This window comes from Pelophylax lessonae, assembly GCF_965119305.1.
Source record: "Pelophylax lessonae genome assembly, chromosome: 3".
In the NCBI taxonomy this organism is placed as follows: domain Eukaryota; kingdom Metazoa; phylum Chordata; class Amphibia; order Anura; family Ranidae; genus Pelophylax; species Pelophylax lessonae.
In genome coordinates, this window is record NC_138770.1 from 62,423,701 (window position 1) to 62,450,300 (window position 26,600).

General features: G+C 45.7%; 1 protein-coding gene across 1 annotated transcript in view; it reads left to right on the forward strand.

The window, feature by feature from the left end:
* The window catches only part of EPHX2 (epoxide hydrolase 2), a 178,220-nt gene that overhangs the window by 88,980 nt on the left and 62,640 nt on the right, over positions 1-26,600 (forward strand). Inside the window, exons 11-13 of the mRNA XM_082250219.1 lie at positions 10,714-10,799; positions 24,466-24,577; positions 25,494-25,568. Of these exons, the coding sequence (XP_082106345.1) occupies positions 10,714-10,799; positions 24,466-24,577; positions 25,494-25,568 (273 nt within the window). The remainder of the gene's footprint in view (positions 1-10,713; positions 10,800-24,465; positions 24,578-25,493; positions 25,569-26,600) is intronic.

Here is a 26,600-nt window from a genome sequence, read left to right on the forward strand (position 1 = left end):
TATGTTTTTTATGTGATGAGTGGATTTCTCATACTCCGTTACAGTGGACATAAATCCCATCACATCTCATACAGCTCACCTCTGCCCTGTAACCAATTTTAACACTTCAATTTTATTTCCGTTCTTCTATCTTACTTTTATTGCTGTCTGAGTCACTCATATGATGGAAGAGTGCTGGGAGGAGGTATCATGGGCCTGTCCCCCCCCCCCCCCCATGGGGAAAATGTATTTTGTTTAATGGAAGGGAACATTTAATTTGGCTGACAATACAAGTACTCCACAAAACAAACGTGATAGGAATGCTTAGTCTGTAGAATTATTTTATTAGAAATTTGCTTTAAAGTGAATTACTGTATATATAATGTATATAAGGATACAAATCAGGGTCCCGCTTAGAGTCCATATAAGAGTTAAACCTTACATCAGGGTCCACCTCAGAGCCCCCTTACTTCCCAATCTGCCTTAGGAGTCCCTCTTACATCAGGGTCCCCATGAGAGTTCAGCCTTACATCAGAATCCTCAATAAAAATCAGTGCAGCGCTCAACACAAACAAACAACTAACAGCATATATGGAAAGTCCCATGCAGTAATATAAGTGCTCCAAAAGTCCCATGCAATGATATAAGTGCTGCAAAGTCCCATGCAGTGATATAAGTGCTCCAAAGTCCCATGCAGTGATATAAGTGCTCCAAAAGTCCCATGCAATGATATAAGTGCTGCAAAGTCCCATGCAGTGATATAAGTGCTGCAAAGTCCCATGCAGTGATATAAGTGCTGCAAAGTCCCATGCAGTGATATAGGTGCTCCAAAAGTCCCATGCAGTGATATAAGTGCTCCAAAATAACGCTCTTGATTGATCAGGTGGCAGAGTTCCTCCACCAATATTGCAAGCCTCTCACCTCAAAGGGAGACCCCTGAATGAACAGATAGGTCTAAATACGCTTGTCACCTTTAAGGCAGGTAAAACTCTCCAGCATGGATCCCCAATGGAGCCAGACATATCCAAGACAGGAACAGACCATAAGGAGATACCACGTCCTTCCAGGCAAATCACTCCAGGACTCCCAAACAGGTATCATATAAGGTAAAACATATATATATAGTTTGTGAATAAAATTCTTTAATAAAGTAAAAGAGGCTTACGTAGACTGTAACCCAGTGCAAGGGGATGCTAGTGTATGTACACAATGGAGAGACAGGATGACTGCGGGTGCTCCCCTCCTCCTCCGTATGCGTTACGTCCCATGGGCAGGACTTCTTTAGTGGATACTATCCGTATGGATCCGTTACAGCGGGTGACATCAAATGCTCCCCTCGCCTTCCATACAGATAGTATCCGCTGAAGAAGTCTCGCCCATGGGACGTAACGCGTAAGGAGGGGGAGGGAAGCATCTGACGTCACCCGTAGTCATCTTGTCATCCATTGTGTACATAGACTAGCATCGCCTTGCACTGGGTTACTGTTCTGTCTATGTAAGCCCCTTTTACTTTATTAAAGCATTTTATTCACAAACGGAGAGCACTATATATATGTTCTATTTTATATGACACCTGTTGGGGAGTCCTGGGATGATTTACCTGGAAGGATGTGAAATCTACTTATGGTCTGTTCCTGTCTTGGATATATACGGCTCCATTGGAGATCCATGTTGGAGAGTTCTATCTGCCTTAAAGGCGACAAGCGTATTTAGACTTATCTGATATTTCAGGGGTCGCCCTTTGAGGTGAGAGGCTTGCAATATTGGTGGAGGAACTCTGGCACCTGATCACTCAAGAGTGTTATTTTGGAGCACTTATATCACTGCATGGGACTTTTGGAGCACTTTTATCACTACATGGGACTTTCCATATATACTGTTGTTTGTTTGTGTTGAGCGCTGCACTGATTTTTATTGATAGTTTGTTTCTGGGATTTGATATTTTGACCCTAAATGTCCAGCTGCTAGTAATTTGTTTAGAAGTTATTGTTTTGCACTGATTTATTTATCATTTGTGTTACATCAGAATCCATATAAGAGTCCCACCTTTCCTTAGGGTCCCCATCAAAGTCTACCCTTACATTGGGGTCCCCATCAGAGCCCCTTTTACGTCTGCCTTAGGAATCCCCCCTTCCATCAGGGTTATTATCCGAATCCTCCTTGCATCTGAGTCCTCCCTTACAACAGGGTCCCCATCAGTGTCACACCTTACATCAGAGTCCTCCCTTACGTTAGGGTCCTCATCAGACTCCCACCTTAATTTGGGGTCCCCATCAGAATCCCACTTTACAACGGGGTCCCCATTAGAGCCATCCCTTACATTAGGGGTCCCCATCCGAGCCCTCTTACATTAGAGTCTGTCTTAGGAGTCCTCTTTCCATTACGGTCCCTATCAAGTGTCCCTCTTACATCTGAGCCCCCCCTTACATCAGGGTGACTATCAGTGTCCCGCCTTACATCAGAGCCCCCCCCCCTTACATCAGGATCTCCATCAGAGTCCCCCCCATACATAGGAGTCCACATCAGAGTCCCTTTACATCAGAGGCTGCCTTAGGAGTCCCCCATTCCATCATAAGTAGAGACCACAGGCAGCCTCTGCTACCCTTAATCCTTAGTCATTGAGGATATGCCACTGGTGGCTGGATGTGGCCCACAGGCCGTAGTTTGGAGAATTCTGCCCTAAGCTACTGTATGCATGGTGATTCCTTCTTTATCAAAATTACATTACAATGGGGTCCCCATCAAAGCCCCCTTACATCCAAATCTGACTTAGAAGTCCCCCCTTCCATCGGGGACCTTATCAGAGTCCCCCTTACATCTGAACCCCACCTTACATCAGGGTGCCCATCAATGTACTGCCTTACATCAGTGTCCCCATCAGAGTCTCAGAGTTCCCCCCTTACATTGGGATCCCCTTTAGAGTCCCCTTACATCAGAGGCTGCCTTAGGAGTCCCCCGTTCCATCAGGGTACCTATCAGAGTCCCCCTTACATCTGAGTCCCTCCTTACATCAAGGTCCCCATTAGAGCCCCCCTCCCCTTATGTCGGGGTCCCCATCAGAGATCCCCCTTACACCTGAGTCTCCCCTTACTTTAGGGCCCACTTTACAGTCTCCCCTTCCATCAGGGTCCCTATCAGTGTCCCCCTTACATCTGAGTCCCACCTTAGATCAGGATCCCTATCAATGTACCGCCTCACATCAGAGTCCCCCTTACATCTGCATAGCTATCAGAGTCCCCCTTACATTGGGGTCCCCATCAGAGTCCCCTTACATCAGAGGTTGCCATAGGAGTCCCTTCTTCCATCAGGGTATCTATCAGAGTCCCCCCTACATCTGAGTTCCCCCTTACCTCAAGGTCCCCATCAGAGCCCCCACACCTTACATGGGGGTTCCCATCAGAGTTCCACCTTACCTCACAGTCCCCATCAGTGTACCCCCTTACATCAGAGCCCTCCCTTTCATTGGGATCCCCACTTTACATTGGGGTCCCCATCAGAGACTCCTTACATCAGAGGCTGCCTTAGGAGTCCCCCCTCCCATTAGATGTAGAGACCATAGGCAGCCTATGCTGACCTTAATCTTCAGTCATTGATCATTGAGGATATGCCACTGACCCCAGCTGGCCATAGTTTGGGGACCTCTGCACTAAGCCACTGTATGCATGGTAATTCCTTGTTTATCAAAATAATGTGATTTGGTATTGTTAACATTCCCAGGTGACTTGTGTAAATTTTAATGAAAGCTTCACTTCAGGCTGATGGGTTATAAATAAAAATACTAATGCACCATTGAGAGAGATGTATGATGAGTGTAAGCAGGGAACTATATTGCTGTGCTGTAATTATCCTTCCATTGAAAGCCGTCATTCAGGGGAGTGGAACTGAGAGAACAAAATAATCTTCTTTGAGGGGATTTCAGCACTTACACAGTTATTTGTATTGGATGCGTATGTGGAATATTAAATAAATGTGCAGCAAATGTACTATAAAGAGATGGCTGTGAGTGGGGAAAATCTCACTCTATAGCATAATACGGCTTGGCTAGATTAGAGGCCGGGAGACATTTAAGTTAGGGATTTCGGATTATAAATTGTAACATTGTCAGAATATTGTTTAGTTCTCCGAGAGAACGTCACAAGGAAAGAATAATGTGTATCCGTGATTTTAGGTAAAAGCCAGAACAAGCACACCCAAAATGAACTAATGGAAATTTCATGTCAAAGCCTGAAAGAGCATCCATTACAAACATTTCTGCTGTGTATATACCACATGACAGGTGTATAGTGCAATCTATGTAGCTCAATGTACAAATAAATGACAACATATAGAGTACACAGGTGAGCAATGAGGTCCAACATTATGAAGTATACAACTACCCCTTTCTCTGAGAACCTGTGCAGGCATTGCTCACTTTCCCCCTAAGTATAGTTGCATAGTTAGTCAGGTTGAAAATAGACACAAGTCCATCTAGTTCAACCAATAAAAAAGAAAAAAAATATATACAATCACATATACACAATCCTATACCCATGGTTGATCCAAAAAAAAGGCGAAAAACCCCAGCAAAGCATGACCCAATTTTCTACAGCAGGGGAAAAAATTCCTTCCTGATCCCCCGAAAGGCAATCGGATATTCCCTGGATCAACTTTATCTATAAATATTAGTACCCATTTATATTATGTACACCCAGGAAAGAAGCCAGGCCTTTTTTAAAACAGTCTACTAAGATGGCCAGAACCACCTCTGCAGGGAGTCTATTCCACATTTTCACAGCTCTTACGAAAGATACCTTTCCGTATTTGGAGATGAAATCTGTTTTCCTCTAGACGTAAAGAGTGCCCCCTTGTCCTCTGTGATGACCTTAAAGTGAATAACTCAACACCAGGTATCACACCTAGAATGTACATTTTTTATGGTGCAAGGTGAAGATGTTCCATCCCAAGGTGTTCTCTGTGATCTGACTCCTGCCCCCTTCCAGTCTGGACTGTCTTAATGCCTAGCCCTAAATACCATCCATGGTCCACTTTCAGGATTGAGTTCCTTTGACTTATTGCGTCAATTTCAGTGTGACTCAGATACCGACTGGTGCCAACAACAGGGTACGGAAAACTATGCATAGGGGCTGCCAACCCCCAAAATTGTGGTATGGCCCAGGTGACAGGATCCAGGCCACATTCAGACCAGAAGCCAGCCTACTCTTGGCTTTTACATGTGGGTCCTGTGTTTGTCTAACAGAGATGTCCCAGTTGTGGGTGGGGGCCCTACAGGTGCAGGAGCATTTCTTTCCATCAAAGAGAATAGGCTGTCTGAGCCTAGATGTCTGCCAAAGAAATGAATGGCTGTATAGGTTAACTTGGTGGCATACTTAGCTTGGCTGCAGCTCCTTCACTTTTATGGTGATCAGCTTAGCTCAGCCACTGCCCATTGCTAGTATGCCAGTCACCTTGGGTTGACAGCTGCTCCTTCACTTGTATGGTGACCAGTTTAGCTCAGCAACTGCCCACTCACTAGTATGCCAGCCAGCTTGATTTGGCTGTTTTCTCTTCACTTGGGTGGTGATCAGCTTAGCTCAGTTTTATGGTGGTCAGCTTAGCTCTGTGACAGCCTATTCACTAGTATGGAGGCCAGTTTGGGTTGACAGCTACTCCTTCACTTGTATGAAGGAGTAGCTGTACTCATTGGACACCCTTTCACTAGTATGAAGGCCAGACTGGGTCAGCAGCTGCTCCTTCACAACTGAAATCTAGTGAATGAAAGGGGTGGGCCAGGGAAAGTCAGGCATGGAAGGAAAGGGCTAGATCAGTGGTCGCCAATCAGTGATGGACCAATGATGGTCCACGAGAAAATTTTGGTCGTCCCCATGGGTTCTGCGGCAAATCAACATTGTGGCGAATGTATGCCGTCCAATGTTGTGTTCAGCGTTTTTCTCAATGCGCCCTGACAGTCAATACTGTCAGCGCCCATTGATACCCGATGCCTCCTCTGTAGTTCCGGCTCCTGTGAACTGTGAATTGAACTTCGAATGGCAGCACTGATTACAGACTGTAGGAGTGAGCACAGAGCTCTAGCACATGGCTTGATAAGGAGCTGAGATCCAAATATGAGTCTCTGTAAGGCAGCAGTGTGATCTAGGGGAAGGGGGGCATAGAGCCAGAGCATTGTGTGTATAAGGCAGCAGTGTGATCCGGGGGAAGGAGGCAGTGAGCCAGAGCATTGTGTGTATAAGGCAGCAATGTGATCCAAGGCAAGGAGGGCAGTGAGCCGGAGCATTGTGTGTATAAGGCAGCAGTGTGATCTGGGGGAAGGAGGCAGTGAGCCAGAGCAATGTGTGTTTGAGGCAGCAATGTGATCCAAGGCGAGGAGGGCAGTGAGCCGGAGCATTGTGTGTATAAGGCAGCAGTGTGATCCAGGGGGAGGGGGGCAGAGAGTCGGAGCATTGTGTGTATAAGGCAGCAGTGTGACTCAGGGGGAGGATGGCAGAGAGCCAGAGCATTGTGTGTATAAGGCAGCAGTGTGACTCAGGGGGAGGATGGCAGAGAGCCGGAGCATTGTGTGTATAAGGCAGCAGTGTGATCCAGGGGGAGGGGGGCAGAGAGTCGGAGCATTTTGTGTATAAGGCAGCAGTGTGATCCAGGAGGAGGAGGGCAGAGAGCCGAAGCATTGTTTGTATAAGGCAGCCGTGTGATCGGGGGGGGGGGGAGAAAGCTAGAACCTTGTGTGTATAAGTCAGCAGTGTGATCCAGGGGGAAGGGGGGAGGAGAGCCATTGTGTGTATAAGGCAGCAATGTGATCCAAGGCGAGGAGGGCAGTGATTCGGAGCATTGTGTGTATAAGGCAGCAGTGTGATCCAGGGGAGGGGGACAGAGAGCTGGAGCATTGTGTGTATAAGGCAGCAGTGTGATCCCGGTGGAGAGGGGCAGAGAGCTGAAGAATTATGTGTATAAGGCAGCATTGTGATCCAGGGGAGGGGGGCAGAGAGCTGGAGCATTGTGTGTATAAGGCAGCAGTGTGATACCGATGGAGAGGGGCAGAGAGCTGAAGAATTATGTGTATAAGGCAGCATTGTGATCCAGGGGAGGGGGGCAGCGAGCTGGAGCATTGTGTGTATAAGGCAGCAGTGTGATCCAGGTGGAGGAGGGCAGTGAGCCGGAGCATTGTGTGTATAAGGCAGCAGTGTGAGCCTGGTAGAGAGGGGCAGAGAGCTGAAGAATTATGTGTATAAGGCAGCAGTGTGATCCAGGGGAGGGGGACAGAGAGCTGGAGCATTGTGTGTATAAGGCAGCAGTGTGATCCCAGTGGAGAGGGGCAGAGAACATTGTGTGTATAAGGCATGAGACTCAAATTGTGAGTTTAGTGGTCAGTGAGGTCTGAAAGGTTGGTGACGAGTGGATTAGATCATGCTGGACGTCCTTCAGCCAGGAAATGAGGCGGGCTCTATGTGACTTGATGCAGCTTCTGATGCACATTGTGAAAAGCTCACAGTGTGTGGTGAAATCAGAGTCAGTGATATCAGTCCAGGAGATGAGCCTGTACGACGGTGCAAGACTGAAGGGAAGGCCAGAGGACAGAAATTCTATTTGTAATACAGAGCTACTGATGTAGGAGGTCTAGTTGGCATGAGTCAGTCTGATGTAGTTTGGCCTCTCGGAAGGACGCCGTGGTCCTTTCAGCTGTGTAAAGGTTTGTTCTGCAGTACTTAATGTGTGTAATAAAGCGGCAAGGCGAGGAGCGGTAAAGGTCACTCCTCGGTGCAGTATACAGCTGTTTGATTTCCTGCAGCGGCTGGGCGTCTGTCGGGACGGTGAAGTGCATATTGCAGCAGATAATGAAGTGTACTTGTGGCTAGGAGCCGGAGCTCAGACAAGGAGCGCGGCACTCCAGCAGGAAGACGGAGGCGTCTGATTGCATATTGCTGGATTACAACGCCAGGCTCCCTGTCTCATTTTCCACGTGGGAACAATAATTATTTTTTTTATATAATCTTCATATAGAAGAATTATTGTTTTATAAGATGCAGATCAATATTTTATACCGACCCCCCCACAAGATTTCATGACCCTTAATTTCTTGTCTAGTTTAAAAAGAGCACCGTATAATTTGGAAATCCTCTTTAAAGCTGAAGTTTAATCTGTTTATGTTTTTCATTCCCTGTATCCTCTCTTATCAATACACTAAATACACTTTTTTTTTTAAAAAATTCCATTTTCATTACACACTTTATTATAGACACAGTGATGTCATAACTGGGACTCTGTGCTTCTCTATGAATTGCAGACAGATCATGGCTGGTGGGAGGGGTCGGCAGAATAACATACATAGCTTACTGAAGACATTATAGCACCCTGCCTCTGCAGAATTTAACTCTGTTGCAAGCAGTGGGAGGAGGCATGCAAATATTAGATTGAGGGTTGACTGTTAGTCTAAAGGAGTAGGCGTTCCTGGACAAGGGTGCATTTGCATGCAGACCTTAATCATCCCCATGTGACGCTAAGTCACCATGAATGAAAGATCTGAAATCCAATGAATGAAAGGGGCAGACCAGGGAAAGTCAGGCTGGGGAGGAAAGGGCTAGACCCGGGGTCTCCAAACTTTCTAAACAAAGGACCAGTTTACTATCTTCAAAATTTAGGGGGGCCGCACTCTGGCCAGTGGGGGTAGAAAATGACCTGGAGTCAGTGGGAGTAACAGTTCCCCCATTGTTGATGTTAGTGGGCAAAATAGTACCCATCATTGGTGTTAATGGGAGGAATAGTGCCCCATCATTGGTATCAGGAGGAATATTGCCCCATCATTGGTATCAGTGGGAGGAATAGTGCCCCATCATTGGTATCAGTGGAAGGAATAGTGCCCCATCATTGGTGTCAGTGGGAGGAATAGTGTCCCATCATTGGTATCAGTGGGATGAATAGTGCCCCATCATTGGTGTCAGTGGGAGGAATAGTGCCCCATCATTGGTATCAGTGGGAGGAATAGTGTCCTATCATTGGTATCAGTGGGAGGAATAGTGCCCCATCATTGGTATCAGTGGAAGGAATAGAGCCCCATCATTGGTATCAGTGGAAGGAATAGTGTCCCATCATTGGTATCAGTGGGAGGAATAGTGCCCCATCATTGGTGCCAGTGGGAGGAATAGTGCCCCATCATTGGTATCGGTGGGAGGAATAGTGAACCATCATTGGTATCAGTAGGAGGAATAGTGCCCCATCATTGGTATCAGTGGGAGGAATAGTGAACCATCATTGGTATCAGTGGGAGGAATAGTGCCCCATCATTGGTATCGGTGGGAGGAATAGTGCCCCATCATTGGTATCAGTAGGAGGAATAGTGCCCCATCATTGGTATCAGTGGGAGGAATAGTGAACCATCATTGGTATCAGTGGGAGGAATAGTGCCCCATCATTGGTGTCAGTGGGAGGAATAGTGTCCCATCATTGGTATCAGTGGGAGGAATAGTGCCCCATCATTGGTGTCAGTGGGAGGAATAGTGCCCCATCATTGGAATCAGTGGGAGGAATAGTGCCCCATCATTGGTATCAGTGGAAGTAATAGTGTCCCATCATTGGTGTCAGTGGGAGGAATAGTGCCCCATCATTGGTGTCAGTGGAAGGAATAATGCTCCATCATTGGTGTCAGTGGATGGAATAGTGCTCCATCATTGGTATCAGTGGGAGGAATAGTGCCCCATCATTGGTGTCAGTGGGAGGAATAGTGCGCCATCATTGGTATCAGTGGGAGGAATAGTGCCCCATCATTGGTGTCAGTGGGAGGAATAGTGCCCCATCATTGGTGTCAGTGGGAGGAATAGTGTCCCATCATTGGAATCAGTGGGAGGAATAGTGTCCCATCATTGGTGTCAGTGGGAGGAATAGTGCGCCATCATTGGTATCAGTGGGAGGAATAGTGTCCCATCATCGGTATCAGTGGGAGCTATAGTGTCCCATCATTGGTATCAGTGGGAAGAATAGTGCCCCATCATTGGTGTCAGTGGAAGAAATAGTGCTCCATCATTGGTGTCAGTGGGAGGAATAGTGCCCCATCATTGGTGTCAGTGGAAGGAATTGTCCCCCATTATTGCTGTCAGTTTGAGGAATAGAGTGGCAGGGACTATGGCCCACTGTTGCTGACATTGGGGGTAATATTTCCCTCAAGGACCAGGTAAAAGCAAGTAAAGGGCCACATCCTGCCCCCGGGCCACAATTTGGAGACATCCCTCAGCCAGGAAATGATTCAGGTGGACGCCAGTCTTGAAGAGTGGCCATTCCTGGATAGGATTTATTTGAATGCAGACATAATGAGCCTCCATGAATGACAAAACTGAATTTAAGTGAATGAAAGGGGCGGACCAGGGGCAATCAGGCTGGGGAGGAAAGAGCTAAATGATGCTGGGTATCTTCAAGCCAGGAAATTATTTGGGCTCTCTCTGACTTGCTACCGCTTCTAATACACAGTGTGAGAATCTCACAGTGTGCGGTGAAATCAGAGGAAGTAATTTCAGTCCCGGAGAGGAGCCGGTACAACTGTGCAAGACTGAGGGGGAAGGCTGGAGGTCAGATTTAAAGCAACCATGCAGAATGCCGTTGTGCAGATCACATATTGTGAAGTTTCATTAGCAGGCAAAAAAACGTGAATATGGTGATCTAAACAGCATGGTGGGTGTGTCTGCATTTTTGGGCATCATCTGACATTTTAGACAGAACAGTGTGTTGATGTCATAATCTGCTTTATATTTTCAGGGTATTTCCCAGGCGACGTTCATTGGACATGACTGGGGTGGTGCCCTTGTCTGGAATATGGCGCTCTTCTACCCAGAACGGGTCCGGTAAGCCTATGTGTATGGTTTGATTGGTTGCTGTGATTTACCAACACCTATCTAGTATAAGGGTCAGTCTGATTTGACTCTAATGGAAAAGAATGTTTAGCTGTACCTTCATATTACATAATTTTGTTAACTCTAAAGGGAACTGTACAGTGATTGTACAATCAGATTGTATAGTATATGACCAACTTTACATGGACATGTAGTTTTGATTGGACTTAACCAATTGGACTGAACCACTTCAGCTTTCACACCTACTGTACCTTTAGGTCAAACAAAGCTTTTGTTTGGTTATATTGTCTTGCAAAAATGTTAGGGGTAGGCCTGACAGGCAGGCTGTATTTGGATAGTCTCGTTAGGTAGGCTGTATGGGGATAGTACAAAAAAGCAAGCATTTGTGTTCCAGAATTGGCCTATTTGATATCCCGTAAAAGGGAGTCAGTCACATAAATCCCTAAAGGAGCGTGGCTCAAAAACAAGGAGGAGAGTCATGAACGGTGACCGTTGGACAATTGAATACCAGAAAAAGAAAAAATATGGGATGACAGACCGTGGTCCGTCAATCCCAACAAGAGACCAACTAAGGGCACTCGAGACTCAATTTGGTAAAAAATTGTATACAGTAAAACCTTGGTTTGAGAGTAACTTGGTTTGAGAGCGCTTTGCAAGACAAGCAAATTTTTAAAATAAATTTTGACTTGATATACAAGTAGCGTCATGTATAAAAAAGAAGAGAGGCGCCTCTAAAGTGTAGCAATATGGTTACATTTAATGAAGGTTCAATATTTAGCAACTCACATGGTTGATGATTAAAACAGGCACATCTAAGTATGCAGGCATCCGGGGTAAAGCTGTCCACATAGACCATTCTCTGCACAGCCATCTTCATCATCCCTTCCCCGCTGCACTCCACGAGTGATTCAAAGCCTCACTTTCAGATCACTCTACTGCAGGCTATTCTTCCCGGTCACGATTGCAGACTGACAGTGGTGAGAGCCGGTGGTTCAGAAGATGGTCTATGTGGACAGCTTTACCCCGGATGGCTGCATACTTAGATGTGCCTATTTTAATCATCAACCATGTGAGTTGCTAAATGTTGTACCTTCATTAAATGTAACCATATTGCTACACTTAGAGGCGCCTCTCATCTCTCTTATATTCTACATAGTTACATAGTTACATAGTAGGTGAGGTTGAATAAAGACAATAGTCCATCCAGTTCAACCTGTGTAGGTGTGTGTGGCTGTAATCATCTCACATACCCCTGAATGTTCTGATCCTTGAGATGTAAGTCTAAGAGTCTTTTGAAAGCCACCATACTACCCGCAGAAACCACCTCTTGTGGTAGAGAATTCCACAATCTTGTAGCCCTAACAGTAAAGAACCCCCCACGTTGCCTGAGGTTAAAACGCTTCTCCTCTAATCGCATTGTATGCCCTCGAGTCCTCATGCAATCCCTTCGAATGAACAGCTTTTTTTCTAAGCTGGGATCCCCATTAAGATATTTATAAATTGCTATCATGTCCCCCCTCAGACGTCTCTTCTCCAGGGAGAATAAATCGAGCGATTGTAGACGCTCTTCATAGTCAAGGTCCTGTGTGCATTCTGTAGCTCTGCTAGATTTTGCTTCTAATCCCCTTGGGAAGGCTGCATATTGTGGATGGACATTTTATGGTTACACAACCTATCACATTGCTATAATCTTTGTATATAGACTATAAACTGAAGGACTTGTGGAACGAATCATCTGAGTTTCCATTATTTCTTATGGAGAAATTTGCTTTGATATAAGAGTGCTTTGGATTACAAGCATGTTTCCAGAACGAATTATGCTCGCAATCCAAGGTTTTACTGTATTTTATTGGGCACGTATGCCTGAAAAAGTAAATAACTAATGAAAAAACTCAGGGTGGTGTGGGTGACACTGAATGACAACACATTTAAAAGACATAAAAATACACAAGGCACATGTGCTGAAAGGACTCAAGCAAATTACCTCCACCCATTGAGAACCGTCATACAAATGCAATGGTGGCTCAGTTGGCTGGAGACATCCTAGCATGCAGGAAATGGGATATTGCATCCCTCCAATCCCATATCTCACATTGAGTTATACCTAGGGGACTTAGAGAGAGATTGATTCCAGCCCAACACCTGCACACCTCCAGATTTCTGGAGGTGTGGAAACAGGACTGCATGGATAGAGGCATACACGTAATGAACCTAATTATAGAAGAAGAGAAACTGCAGTTACAGGACCTACAAAACGAGATTGAGGCCAGTACAGCTGCCCTAGAACCTTACAAAGATAAGGAAGAATTCCATAAACTCAACGACAATCTCAAGAAAGAGGTAGAAAAAATCTAAAAACCACCAAACAGAACAAATTCAGACAAAATATCATCAACTGTGAAAGTGAGGATCTCTTTAACCCCACAGTAATCAGAAGCCGGAGTAGATCTAGAGGAAAATTTAAGAAAAACAGAAATTCCAGCTGGCATAGGGGACAGTCATCAGGGAGTGAATCAGACGTAGCAGACAAATATGTGACTTTTTTAGTCCCAGGAACGGACTCACTACCCGGCAAAACACATTCTCTGCAACCGGAACCGTTAGGAGGTACCCAGAGGGGGAGGGTAAATCCGAAAGTCAAAAGCGAAGAAGGCCAACACAATACGGGTCCACAAAGGGCCACCAGATCGAACAGCCCAAAAAAAAAAAAAAACATTGCTAAATATGGTACCTGGTGACCTTAAAGTTGTGAACCTCTCCGATTTTGACTTACAGGAAAGACACATCAGGCTACTTAGTAAGGGATTATCCTTTGCACCAACCTCCTCTATGACGGAATTTGATGTCTTTAAGGACATCTGTCTCTTCCTTAGGAAGGTCATTTTTAGGATCTGGCATAGCAGAGAGGGAGAAAGTTCTGATAAAGAGGTTCCTCCTTCAGAGGAAGACACAGAATTGATAGAAGTTCTTACCTCTCTCCTTTTGGAAGGTGAGGAAACAGATGAGGATACCAGAATGAGTGATCTAATTAGAAGGGATGCCAACCTCCGCATAAAATCCACAAAGATGCCCTCCCTTTCAAAACACAGAAATATTAAGGTGTTTTTGGACATGGTCCAAGAGGACCTTAGTAAAATTAAATGGTACAGGGAAGGGACCGACAACTTATCCAAGGAGGAGAGAACAGCCCTGAGGGAATTGGCTGAGGCACCCAACGTGGTTATAAAGGGCAGTGACAAGGGAGGGAATGTGGTACTTCTGAGCGAAGACATTTATGTCAAAGAAATACAGAGACAGCTGAGTGACACCAGCACTTATAAGAAACTCAAGGACAGCCCCTTTCCCTCCCTTGTCTCTGCCCTTAACCACAAGATCCTGTTAGCAAAGGAGGCCAACTTAATCTCCAAAAAGGAAGTTGACCACCTGATAGTTAAAAACTATAACATCCCCACGTTCTACATCATTCCGAAACTGCACAAGTCCTTGAGTAATCCCCCAGGGAGACCTATTGTTTCAGCAATAGGGGGTCCCCTCGAGAAAACAGGGAAATTTATAGACGCGCTAATCAAGGACATGGTGACTAGCCTGCCCTCATACGTGCAGGACATGAGGTATCAAGGCCTTGTGTATTTTTATGTCTTTTAAATGTGTTGTCATTCAGTGTCACCCACACCACCCTGAGTTTTTTCATTAGTTATTTACTTTTTCAGGCATACGTGCCCAATAAAATATACAATTTTTTACCAAATTGAGTCTCGAGTGCCCTTAGTTGGTCTCTTGTTGAGATTGACGGACCACGGTCTGTCATCCCATATTTTTTCTTTTTCTTGTATGGGGACAGTCTATTCAGGCAGGCTGTATGGGGATAGTCTATTTAGGCAGGCTGTATGGGGATAGTCTCTTTAGGCAGGCTGTATGGGGATAGTCTCTTTAGGCAGGCTGTATGGGCATAGTCTCTTTAGGCAGGCTGTATGGGGATAGTTTTATTAGGCAGGCTGTATGGAGATAGTCTCTTTAGGCAGGGTGTATGGGGATAGTCTCTTTAGGCAGGCTGTATGGTGATAGTCTCTTTAGGCAGGCTGTATGGTGATAGCCTCTTTAGGCAGGCTGTATGGGGATAGTCTATTTAGGCAGGCTGTATGGGGATAGTCTCGTCAGGTAGGCTGTATGGGGATAGTCTCTTTAGGCAGGCTGTATGGTGATAGTCTCTTTAGGCAGGCTGTATGGGGATAGTCTATTTAGGTAGGCTGTATGGGGATAGTCTCGTCAGGTAGGCTGTATGGGGATAGTCTCTTTAGGCAGGCTGTATGGGGATAGTCTCGTTAGGCAGACTGTATGGGGATAGTCTAGTAAGGTAGGCTGTATGGGGATAGTCTCTTTAGGCAGGCTGTATGGGGATAGTCTCATTAGGTAGGCTGTATGGGGATAGTCTCTTTAGGCAGACTGTATTGGAATAGTCTCGTTAGGCAGGCTGTATGGGAATAGTCTCGTTAGGCAGGCTGTACGGGGATAGTCTAGTTAGGTAGGCTGTATGGGGATAGTCTCTTTAGGCAGAATGTATGGGGATAGTCTCTTTAGGCAGGCTGTATGGAGACAGTCCCCTCTGGCAGGCTGTATGGGGATTGTCTTGTTAGGTAGGCTGTATGGGGATAGTCTCATCAGGCAGGCTGTATGGGGATAGTCTCTTTAGGCAGGCTGTATGGGGATAGTCTCGTTAGGTAGGCTGTATGGGGATAGTCTCGTTGAGCGGGCTGTATGGGGATAGTCTCTTTAGGCAGGCTGTATAGGGATAGTCTATTTAGGCAGGGTGTATGGGGATAGTCTCTTTAGGCAGGCTGTATGGTGATAGTCTCTTTAGGCAGGCTGTATGGGGATAGTCTATTTAGGCAGGGTGTATGGGGATAGTCTCTTTAGGCAGGGTGTATGGGGATAGTCTCTTTAGGCAGGCTGTATGGGGATAGTCTATTTAGGCAGGCTGTATGGGGATAGTCTCGTCAGGTAGGCTGTATGGGGATAGTCTCTTTAGGCAGGCTGTATGGGGATAGTCTATTTAGGCAGGCTGTATGGGGATAGTCTCGTCAGGTAGGCTGTATGGGGATAGTCTCTTTAGGCAGGCTGTATGGGGATAGTCTCATTAGGCAGACTGTATGGGGATAGTCTCGTTAGGTAGGCTGTATGGGGATAGTCTCTTTAGGCAGGCTGTATGGGGATAGTCTCGTTAGGCAGACTGTATGGGGATAGTCTCGTCAGGTAGGCTGTATGGGGATAGTCTCTTTAGGCAGGCTGTATGGGGATAGTCTCGTTAGGCAGACTGTATGGGGATAGTCTCGTTAGGTAGGCTGTATGGGGATAGTCTCTTTAGGCAGGCTGTATGGGGATAGTCTCGTTAGGCAGACTGTATGGGGATAGTCTCGTCAGGTAGGCTGTATGGGGATAGTCTCTTTAGGCAGGCTGTATGGGGATAGTCTATTTAGGCAGGCTGTATGGGGATAGTCTCGTCAGGTAGGCTGTATGGGGATAGTCTCTTTAGGCAGGCTGTATGGGGATAGTCTCTTTAGGCAGGCTGTATGGGGATAGTCTCGTTAGGTAGGCTGTATGGGGATAGTCTCTTTAGGCAGGCTGTATGGTGATAGTCTCTTTAGGCAGGCTGTATGGTGATAGTCTCTTTAGGCAGGCTGTATGGAGACAGTCCCCTCTGGCAGGCTGTATGGGGATTGTCTTGTTAGGTAGGCTGTATGGGGATAGTCTCATCAGGCAGGCTGTATGGGGATAGTCTCTTTAGGCAGGCTGTATGGGGATAGTCTCATTAGGCAGGCTGTATGGGGATAGTCTCTTTAGGCAGGCTGTATGGGGATAGTCTATTTAGGCAGGCTGTATGGGGATAGTCTCGTCAGGTAGGCTGTATGGGGATAGTCTCTTTAGGCAGGCTGTATGGTGATAGTCTCTTTAGGCAGGCTGTATGGGGATAGTCTATTTAGATAGACTGTATGGGGATAGTCTATTTAGGTAGGCTGTATGGGGATAGTCTCGTCAGGTAGGCTGTATGGGGATAGTCTCTTTAGGCAGGCTGTATGGGGATAGTCTATTTAGGCAGGCTGTATGGGGATAGTCTCGTCAGGTAGGCTGTATGGGGATAGTCTCTTTAGGCAGGCTGTATGGGGATAGTCTCGTTAGGCAGACTGTATGGGGATAGTCTAGTAAGGTAGGCTGTATGGGGATAGTCTCTTTAGGCAGGCTGTATGGGGATAGTCTCATTAGGTAGGCTGTATGGGGATAGTCTCTTTAGGCAGACTGTATGGGAATAGTCTCGTTAGGCAGGCTGTATGGGAATAGTCTCATTAGGCAGGCCGTACGGGGATAGTCTAGTTAGGTAGGCTGTATGGGGATAGTCTCTTTAGGCAGACTGTGTGGGGATAGTCTAGTTAGGTAGGCTGTATGGGGATAGTCTCTTTAGGCAGGCTGTATGGGGATAGTCTCTTTAGGCAGGCTGTATGGAGACAGTCCCCTCTGGCAGGCTGTATGGGGATTGTCTTGTTAGGTAGGCTGTATGGGGACAGTCAATTTAGGCAGACTTTATGGGGATAGTCTCGTTAGGAAGGCTGTATGGGGATAGTCTCATCATACAGGCTGTATGGGGATAGTGTCTTTAGGCAGGCTGTATGGGGACAGTCTAGTTAGGCAGGCTGTATTTGGATAGTCTCTTTAGGCAGGTTGTATGGGGACAGTTTAGTTAGGCTGGCTGTATTTGGATAGTCTCGTTAGGTAGGCTGTATGGGGATAGGCTCATCAGGCAGGCTGTATGGGGATAGTTTCAATAGGCAGGCTGTATGGAGATAGTCTCATCAGGCAGGCTGTATGGGGATAGTCTCCTTAGGCAGGCTGTATGGGGATAGACTCTTTAGGTAGGCTGTGTGGGGATAGTCTTGTTAGGAAGGCTGTATGAGGGTAGTCCAGGGGAGGACTGGGGCAGGGAGGCATTTGCCCCCTGGGCTGCTCTGATGCCCCATAAAAAGGCTGCACCGCTTCTGCCAAAGACATGCCTAAAGGATTCCTGGTGAAGAGAAGTGAAAAGCCCCTGCCACTGACCTACCTAGTGTTGGTTGAAGACAAGGACAGAGCGCAGGTCTCCCCCCAGCATGGATGGCGAAAACTGTGTCTGAGCAGAGGCCAGTTCCATGCCCTACTGGGGACCCTCCTCCCCAATCAGCCCCAACCAAGCTGTACCAGCACCCTGTAACGCTTCTGCGTTTCTTATATGGTGTGGATTTTCAGCTGCAGAAATAGTTCCACGTCAGTAGTCATGTAAGAGATATGCTGAGATACCATTCCCAACCTCAATGACTCATCATGTGTGGAAGGTCTTATTTCAGCCAGTAAATACACACAATTAGCAAGCTGGTTCCTAGTGGGACTTTATGTATGTGGTAACACAATGATGAGGGTTTGAGGGATAGGTTGAGTGAAGGTGGTAGGTGATAGACACTTGAAGGTGAGACAGTAGCAGATGGATGCAGGAAGGTTTAGCAGTCATGTATGGTAGCAGATGACAGAGTAGCAGGTGGACATACAAGAGTGATCAACCCAGTGCAGGAAAGTAGCAGTAGCCTCAAGAGCTAGCAATCTAGTTATGCAGATGTGATAAACAGTCTTTACTATGCAGAGCTAGATAGTGTAATCTTAGTATAAGTTTATAGAGAATTCCCCTGCGGGGTACTTAGCACTATTAGCGATACAGCCGAAGGGTGGTTCAGGAGAGGCGGATGATCCAGTAGCGGGATACAGGGATCAGCACAGAGAGGTTCCGTCAGCGAGGTGAGCTTGCAAGCATGGAAGCTTCAAGCAAGGTTAGCATCCAGGTAAGGGTGTTTGAACGAACACATGTGAGTGAGAACCGGCGCTTTAAATAGCCATCTAGTCCGGCGCTGGGTGATGACAGCTCCAGTCTTAAAGGTGTATGCGCACCTTTCCAAAAGTAAATGGTGGGGCGCATACACTTGTGGAAAGTGTAATTTAGGGTACCAAAGGTACCGGAACATTACAATACCCCCCCCTTAAGGCCTGCTCCTGAAGGCCTCTGGAGCTGGTTTGTCTGGGTATCTCGCATGAAAATTGCGGATTAATCTAGGGGCATGTATGTCAGAGGTGTTTAGCCAGGTGTCGTCTTGGGGCCCATAGTTCTTCCATCTAACCAAGTACTGAAGTCTTCTTCTGTAGATACGAGAATCCAGAATCTCTTTTATCTCGTATTCTTCTCCACCTTCAACTTGTACAGGAGGGGGAGGTGGAATATTAGGCCTTATTCCTTGGTCCGGAACATGGGGTTTTAGTAGCGACACATGGAAAATGGGATGGATTTTTAGGTCCATTGGCAATGTAAGCTGCACTGCAGCTTTTCCAATAAGTTTCTTGATTGGGAAAGGTCCCAAGAACAGAGGTCCAAGCTTTTTGCTAGGGATCTTCAGTCTCAAGTTTTTTGTTGAGAGCCAAACGAGGTCCCCGATAGTATACTGTGGAGAAGGTCTTCTACGAAGATCATAGTACTTCTTTTGTTGACTGTGAGCGTGTGCAATGGTAGTATTTAGTAAACCCAGAGAATCCTTTATTTGGGTAAGATAGTCTGAGGCTACTGGGTTATTTGAAGGAAGGATGCGTGGAGGGAGAATAGAGGGATGGAACCCATAGTTCAAGTAGAACGGACTCTGCTTGGTTGTACTGTGAGTTGCGTTGTTGTAGGCAAATTCTGCCAGGGGGAGAAGATCCAACCAATCATCCTGTTGGTAAGAAGTGTAACAACGTAAATACTGCTCGATGCATTGGTTGACTCTTTCAGTCTGTCCGTTGGTCTGCGGATGGTAAGGAGAAGTGAGCTTCCGCTCAATCCGTAGTATGTGACATAGTTCTTGCCAGAATTTAGAAATAAATTGGGATCCACGGTCAGACAGAAGAGTTTTTGGGATACCATGTAATCTGAAGACATGTTTCATCAGGAGTTCTGCCGTTTGTTTGGACGAAGGTAGTCTGCGAATAGCAATGAAATGTGCCATCTTTGTCAGATGGTCCACTGACACCAAGATGGTATTAAATCCTTTGGAAGGAGGCAATTCTACGATGAAGTCCAATGACAAAACCTCCCATGGAGTTTCGGGTATTGGTAGACTGCATAGTAGACCGGATGGTCTCGTAGTGTCAATTTTGGACCTGGCACAGACATTGCATGAAGAGACGAATTTTTGTATAGATGTTTTCATGTCAGGCCACCAGAATTGTCGAGAAATCAAATTGAAAGTCTTTGTCATACCCATATGTCCTGCCATAGGCACATCATGCGATAATTCCAAGATCTTGGTGCGTAGGGTAGGTGGTATGTAAAGTTTGTCGTTGTAGTAGAGGAAGCCTTCTGCATCAGTATTTAGTTGTGGTGGGGGTGAATCCAAACTTATACCATGCAGAACCTCTTCCTTTAAGGAACGGACAACTCCAATAATGCGTTTGTGAGGTATTATAGGAACGGAAGGGATTTCAAAGTAGTTTTCTTCAGTTAGTCGTGATAGTGCATCCGCCTTTTTGTTCTTATCTGCAGGTGTGCAGGTCACTAGGAAGTTAAACCTTAGAAAGAATAGTGACCATCGTACCTGTCGATGCGAGAGAGTTTTGCTAGTCTGAAGATATTGGAGGTTTTTATGGTCCGTGTATATAATTATTGGTAATTGGGTGCCTTCGAGTAAATGTCGCCAATTCTCCAGAGCCAATTTTATAGCAAGCAGTTCCTTTTCACCCACGGGGTAATTTATCTCGGGACTGCTCAGGGATTTAGAAAAAAAAGCGACTGGATGAAGTGGTGAAGTGTGGGTAGGTCGTTGGGAGAGTATTGCTCCTACTGCCATGTTTGACGCATCTACCTCCAGAATGTATTGGAGGGATGGGTCTGGATGGCGTAATATGGGAGCGGAAGTAAACCTTGTCTTTAACAAGTGGAAAGCCTTATTTGCTTCTTCTGAACATTTAAATGGTATTTTTATGCTAGTGAGCTGTGTGAGGGGTCTCACAATAGCAGAAAAGTTTTTATGAACTTCCTGTAGAAATTTGAAAATCCCAGGAATCGCTGTAACGCCTTGCGTGTAGTTGGTGTAGGCCAATCCTGAATGCAGGATATTTTACTCATGTCCATCTCGATTCCTGTTTTGGATATGATGTAGCCTAGAAAGAGTACCTCATCTTTATGGAACAAGCATTTCTTCAGCTTCACATAAAGATTATGTGCAAGCAATCTCGATAATACAAGTCTTACATGTCTTATGTGTTCCGACAGGGTCCGTGAATATATAAGTATATCGTCCAGATATACCACAACACAGACATCTATTAAGTCTTTAAAAATATCGTTTATAAATCGTTGGAAAACTGCAGGGGCATTGCATAGGCCGAATGGCATCACAAGATATTCGAACAATCCGTATCTAGTTCTGAATGCAGTCTTCCACTCGTGTCCATCACGGATTCGAATGAGATTGTATGCTCCTTTCAGGTCTAATTTTGAAAAATAGGTAGCTCCACGCACCTGCTCAATGAGCTCAGGGATAAGCGGTAGAGGATAGCGATCTTTTATTGTGATGGCATTCAATTTCCTGTAGTCGATGATAGGTCTGAGACTTGAATCTTTATTGCGAACAAAAAAGAGTCCTGCTGCTGTAGAAGAAGTGGAAGGTCTAATAAAACCTTTTTCCAAGTTCTCATCCAAATAGGTTTTAAGATGGGCAAGTTCATCCTGTGAAAGAGGATAAACATGACCGAACGGCAATTTGCTATTTGGGAGTAGATCAATGCTACAATCATAGTCTCGATGAGGAGGTAATGTTTGAGCATTTTTCTCAAGAAAAACCTCAGAAAGATCCTGATAACATAGTGGTGCAATCTCATCTGTCACCACAGACAGAATCTTCCCGGAAAACGGGAGGTTACACGTATCCTCGCAATAACAAGAAGGGAAGGTCAAGGACCGTTTCTTCCAATCTATGGTTGGTTGGTGTGTGTGTAACCAGGGAAGTCCCAACACAATGGGAAAGTGGGGTGAAGGTATTAAATCGAAGGTAGAAGTCTCCTTATGAGACTCGTTAATAGTGACTAGAAGTGCTTGTGTCTGATCGGTGATCGGACCAGAGGATAACGGAACACCGGTAATAAGACTTACTGAGACAGGTTTGAGTTTAGAAATAATAGGAATTTTATTTAAAGCAGCAAAACATATATCCATATAATTTCCACAAGATCCTGTGTCAATCATGGCCTTAGTAGTAATCCTGTTCTGGTCCCACTGTAATGTCAAAAAAACAGAAATGTAGGGGTTAGTGAATGAAGTTGTCAATCCTCCTAGGGAGACATGTGAACACTCACCCTTCTTTTTGTTGACTAGGGGACAGACGTTTATCTTGTGATCCGGGGATGCACAGTACAAGCAGAGATTTTCATTTCGTCTTTTGGCTTTTTCCATAGTTGATAGCGGTGGGCGTATGGTTCCTATCTCCATAGGAACGGGGTCAACGGCCAGACTCCGAGAGGAAACGGATAATGGCATTCCCATCTTTTCAGCCTTTCTTTCTCGTAGTCTTCTATCTATGGTAATACAGAGTTGTATTAGTGCATCCAGGGTTTTTGGCAGATCCGCTCGGGCGAGCTCGTCCTTAACGGCTTCTGATAGGCCAAGCCTAAATTGGGTTTTCAGAGATGCATCATTCCATTCTGAATCAAGGGTCCATCTCTTGAACTCTGCGACAAAGTCTTCTACAGGCCTCCTTCCTTGTTTCAAGGATCTTAACTGAAGATCAGCAGTACTCTGCCTATTGGGGTCATCATATAGGCTAGTGAGCTCTGCCAGGAACAAGGCATAGGAGTTGAGAAGCTGGTTGTTTTTCTCAAAAAGAGAATCTGCCCAGGCTCGAGGATCGTTTGATAGGTAAGAAATAATAGTACAAACCTTAATGTGATCAGTAAGGTAGGTACGAGGTTTTAGCAAAAAAAGTAACTCACATGCGTTTTTAAATTCGCGAAATTTTTTGCGATCGCCTGTAAATACCAAAGGGGGATTTATCTTGGGTTCAGGGGACTGAGCAGAGGTAAGTTGTGTCAGTCTAATTACCTGCTGCGTCAGAGCCTGATTGTCTTCTTTTAATTCAGCAAGTGCGTGTATTAACGCAGATACTTGCTGTTTTAATTGTGTCACCTGAGTGGTTATTTCTGCTGAATCAATTTTTAGGTTTGTTCAATCTGTAACGCTTCTGCGTTTCTTATATGGTGTGGATTTTCAGCTGCAGAAATAGTTCCACGTCAGTAGTCATGTAAGAGATATGCTGAGATACCATTCCCAACCTCAATGACTCATCATGTGTGGAAGGTCTTATTTCAGCCAGTAAATACACACAATTAGCAAGCTGGTTCCTAGTGTGACTTTATGTATGTGGTAACACAATGATGAGGGTTTGAGGGATAGGTTGAGTGAAGGTGGTAGGTGATAGACACTTGAAGGTGAGACAGTAGCAGATGGATGCAGGAAGGTTTAGCAGTCATGTATGGTAGCAGATGACAGAGTAGCAGGTGGACATACAAGAGTGATCAACCCAGTGCAGGAAAGTAGCAGTAGCCTCAAGAGCTAGCAATCTAGTTATGCAGATGTGATAAACAGTCTTTACTATGCAGAGCTAGATAGTGTAAGCTTAGTATAAGTTTATAGAGAATTCCCCTGCGGGGTACTTAGCACTATTAGCGATACAGCCGAAGGGTGGTTCAGAAGAGGCGGATGATCCAGTAGCGGGATACAGGGATCAGCGCAGCGAGGTTCCGTCAGCGAGGTGAGCTTGCAAGCATGGAAGCTTCAAGCAAGGTTAGCATCCAGGTAAGGGTGTTTGAACGAACACATGTGAGTGAGAACCGGCGCTTTAAATAGCCATCTAGTCCGGCGCTGGGTGATGACAGCTCCAGTCTTAAAGGTGTATGCGCACCTTTCCAAAAGTAAATGGTGGGGCGCATACACTTGTGGAAAGTGTAATTTAGGGTACCAAAGGTACCGGAACATTACACACCCCCAACTGCCCCCTGCTAGACGGGTCGGAAACCCAAATTCGGCTGGTGAGTAGGGAGTACCTGGAGCGGAGCTTCAGCCTGGAATGGGGGTCAGGAGGAGGCCGGGAAGAGGGGGAGTGGGAGGGGGGCCGAGTCACTGCACCATGGGCCTCTTTACTGTACTTGCCCCCTGAGCTGAAAGTTGCCAGTCAGTCCCTGGGGTAGTCCCGTCTGGCAGGCTGTATAGGGGTAGTACTGTTAGGCACGCTTTATGGGGGTAGTCCCAACTGGCAGGCTGCATGGGAGTAGTCGTATTAGGGAGGCTGTATGGGTGTAGTCTTGTCTGGCAGGCTGTATGTGGTTAGCCCCGTCAGGCAGGCTGTGGGATAGTCCTGTTGGGCAGGCTGTATACAGATAGCCCCGACAGGCAAGCTGTATGGGGATGGCCCTGTCAGAGATGCTGTATGGGGGTGGCCTCGTCTGGTAGTCTGTATGTGGGTGATCCTATTTGGCAGACTGTATAGGGGGAAGCCCCATCAGGCAGACTCTATGAGCTAAAACCTTGACAATAAGAATTTCTAAAGTGACATGTGTTTTTTTACAGGGCGGTGGCATCACTAAACACGCCATTTTTTGGGATTAACCCAGACGTCCCAGCCAGTGAAATGATTAAAGCCAACCCAATCTTCGACTACCAATTATATTTCCAGGAACCGGTAAGTCAATAGAGGGACATTGCCAATTGTATTTCCGTTAAAGGATTACCTTTTTCCCCTGACCCAACCTAAACAACCCTTCTCCGCCACAGATCCATACTTACCTTGATCTGATGAACATTTGTTTACAATCAGCAGCACAAGTCTTCGCTGTCCTGACCGCATATACACGTTATGTCCCCATAGACTTCTATGGAGCCATCTCTGATTATCTCCAGCCTAGGCACACAGTCTATGGGGCTTTAATGTGTGGCACGGCTAATACATTGAAGACTTGCCCTACTGGATGTAAACAAAAGGTGGAACTGCGTCCATCTGTTCAAGATAAGTATGCATCTGTGAAGGGGGTAAGGGGGTTGGGTTAGACCAGAGGAAGGGGCAAAAAAGATAAAAAGGGGCAGTGGGTTGAGATGGATGCTGTTTGTGATCCTCCATTGATGAAGCCTTTAGTAGAATACGTAGAAGTAGGGCTGGGCCTGAGGGTTGACAGAAGAGTTGTCCACCTTGGATGCTTTAACAGGTGGGGACGTAAAAAGGGCAGGGACTGCAACCTATACCACGGAGGTAGTTCACAGCTCATGGGGAAGGGGGTACACTTTAGCCTTTTCTTCTTGGATGCTAAAGTAAGGTGACCAGATTTTCAAAATGCTTGGGCAATGCTTGGAAGTGTTATGTGAAGGGCCCACTCTAGTCCTGTGGGCCTCCACGCTGTTTGTCTTAGCAGCGATCATATGTTCCAGTTCTGCATGGTGCTAACAATATGCAGGACATGGTTACTGGGCACCGAGCAGAGATGGTGAGGACACCCTGGGAGTTGTAGTGTCACAGCAGCTGGAGAGTAATTACGCAATACTCGTTTGTTGCACCACACATAGCCAGGGAGTTTAAATAACGCCATACTGTTATTTTCTTGGAGGGTGTTGCCGAGGCCGAGCTGGAGAAGAATCTGGAGCGGACGTTTAAAATATTTTTCCGCGGGACAGGAGAAATGGTAATTTTTCAAACTATGTTTCTTTGTCACCTTTGTCTCTGTCTCCGATCTTCTGTATCTCTCTATCCACCATTCTAGAAGATTGTAAATGCCCAAAGGAAATCTGTGTGTATAGTCTGCAGATAGATATACACAATTGTGGGTGACCATAAACAGGCAGATGAGAGACAGGCAAAGATGGTGGGGACATCTTCTGGTGTTTGATCATGCTGTGGCTGCAACGGGACTTGTGGAGATGTACTATCAAATCGGGTCACCTGTAAATGTGGTGTTCATAATGAAAGGGTTAGGGTTAGGTGATTAAGGTTAAGGTTGGAGTTAGAGGGATAGGGTTAGCATTGGAGGGTTAGATGATTAGGGGTAGAGGTAGACGGTCAGGTTTAGAGTTAGAGGGTTAAAGTCAGAGGGTTAGCGTTGGAAAGTTAGGGTTAGCGTTAGAAGGTTAGAGTTAGAGGGTTATAGTTAACCACTTTACCACCGAAGGATTTTGCTGTCTTATGTCCAGGCCACTTTTTGCGATTCAGCGCTGTGCAAATTTAACTGACAATTGCACGGTCGTGCAACGCTGTACCCAAACGAAACTTACGTACTTTTTTTCCCACAAATAGAGCTTTCTTTTGGTGGTATTTGATCACCTGTGTGATTTTTACTTTTTGCGCTATAAACAAAAAAAGAGCGTTTATTTTGAAAAAATAATATTTTTAACAATTTTTTTATATGAAATTCCCCCCCCCCCCCCCCCCAAAAATGTAAAAATCCAAATTTTTTTTAAATTTTTGGCCAATTTGTTTTCTGCTACCTATGTTTGGAAAAAAAAATCACAATAAGCGTATTTTGATTGGTTTGCGCAAAAGTTATTGCGTTTACTATCTAAGGGAAGGATTTCTGTCATTTTTTGGTGTTTTTTTTTTAATCCTCCTCTTGTGTTAGGGTCAGAACTGACCCGTTTTCAGGTTTTGAATGTCTATAAGTATCACATAAATTTGTTTATTGCATCAAGATTTTTTTTACTTTGTCAGGAACCTCTATTTA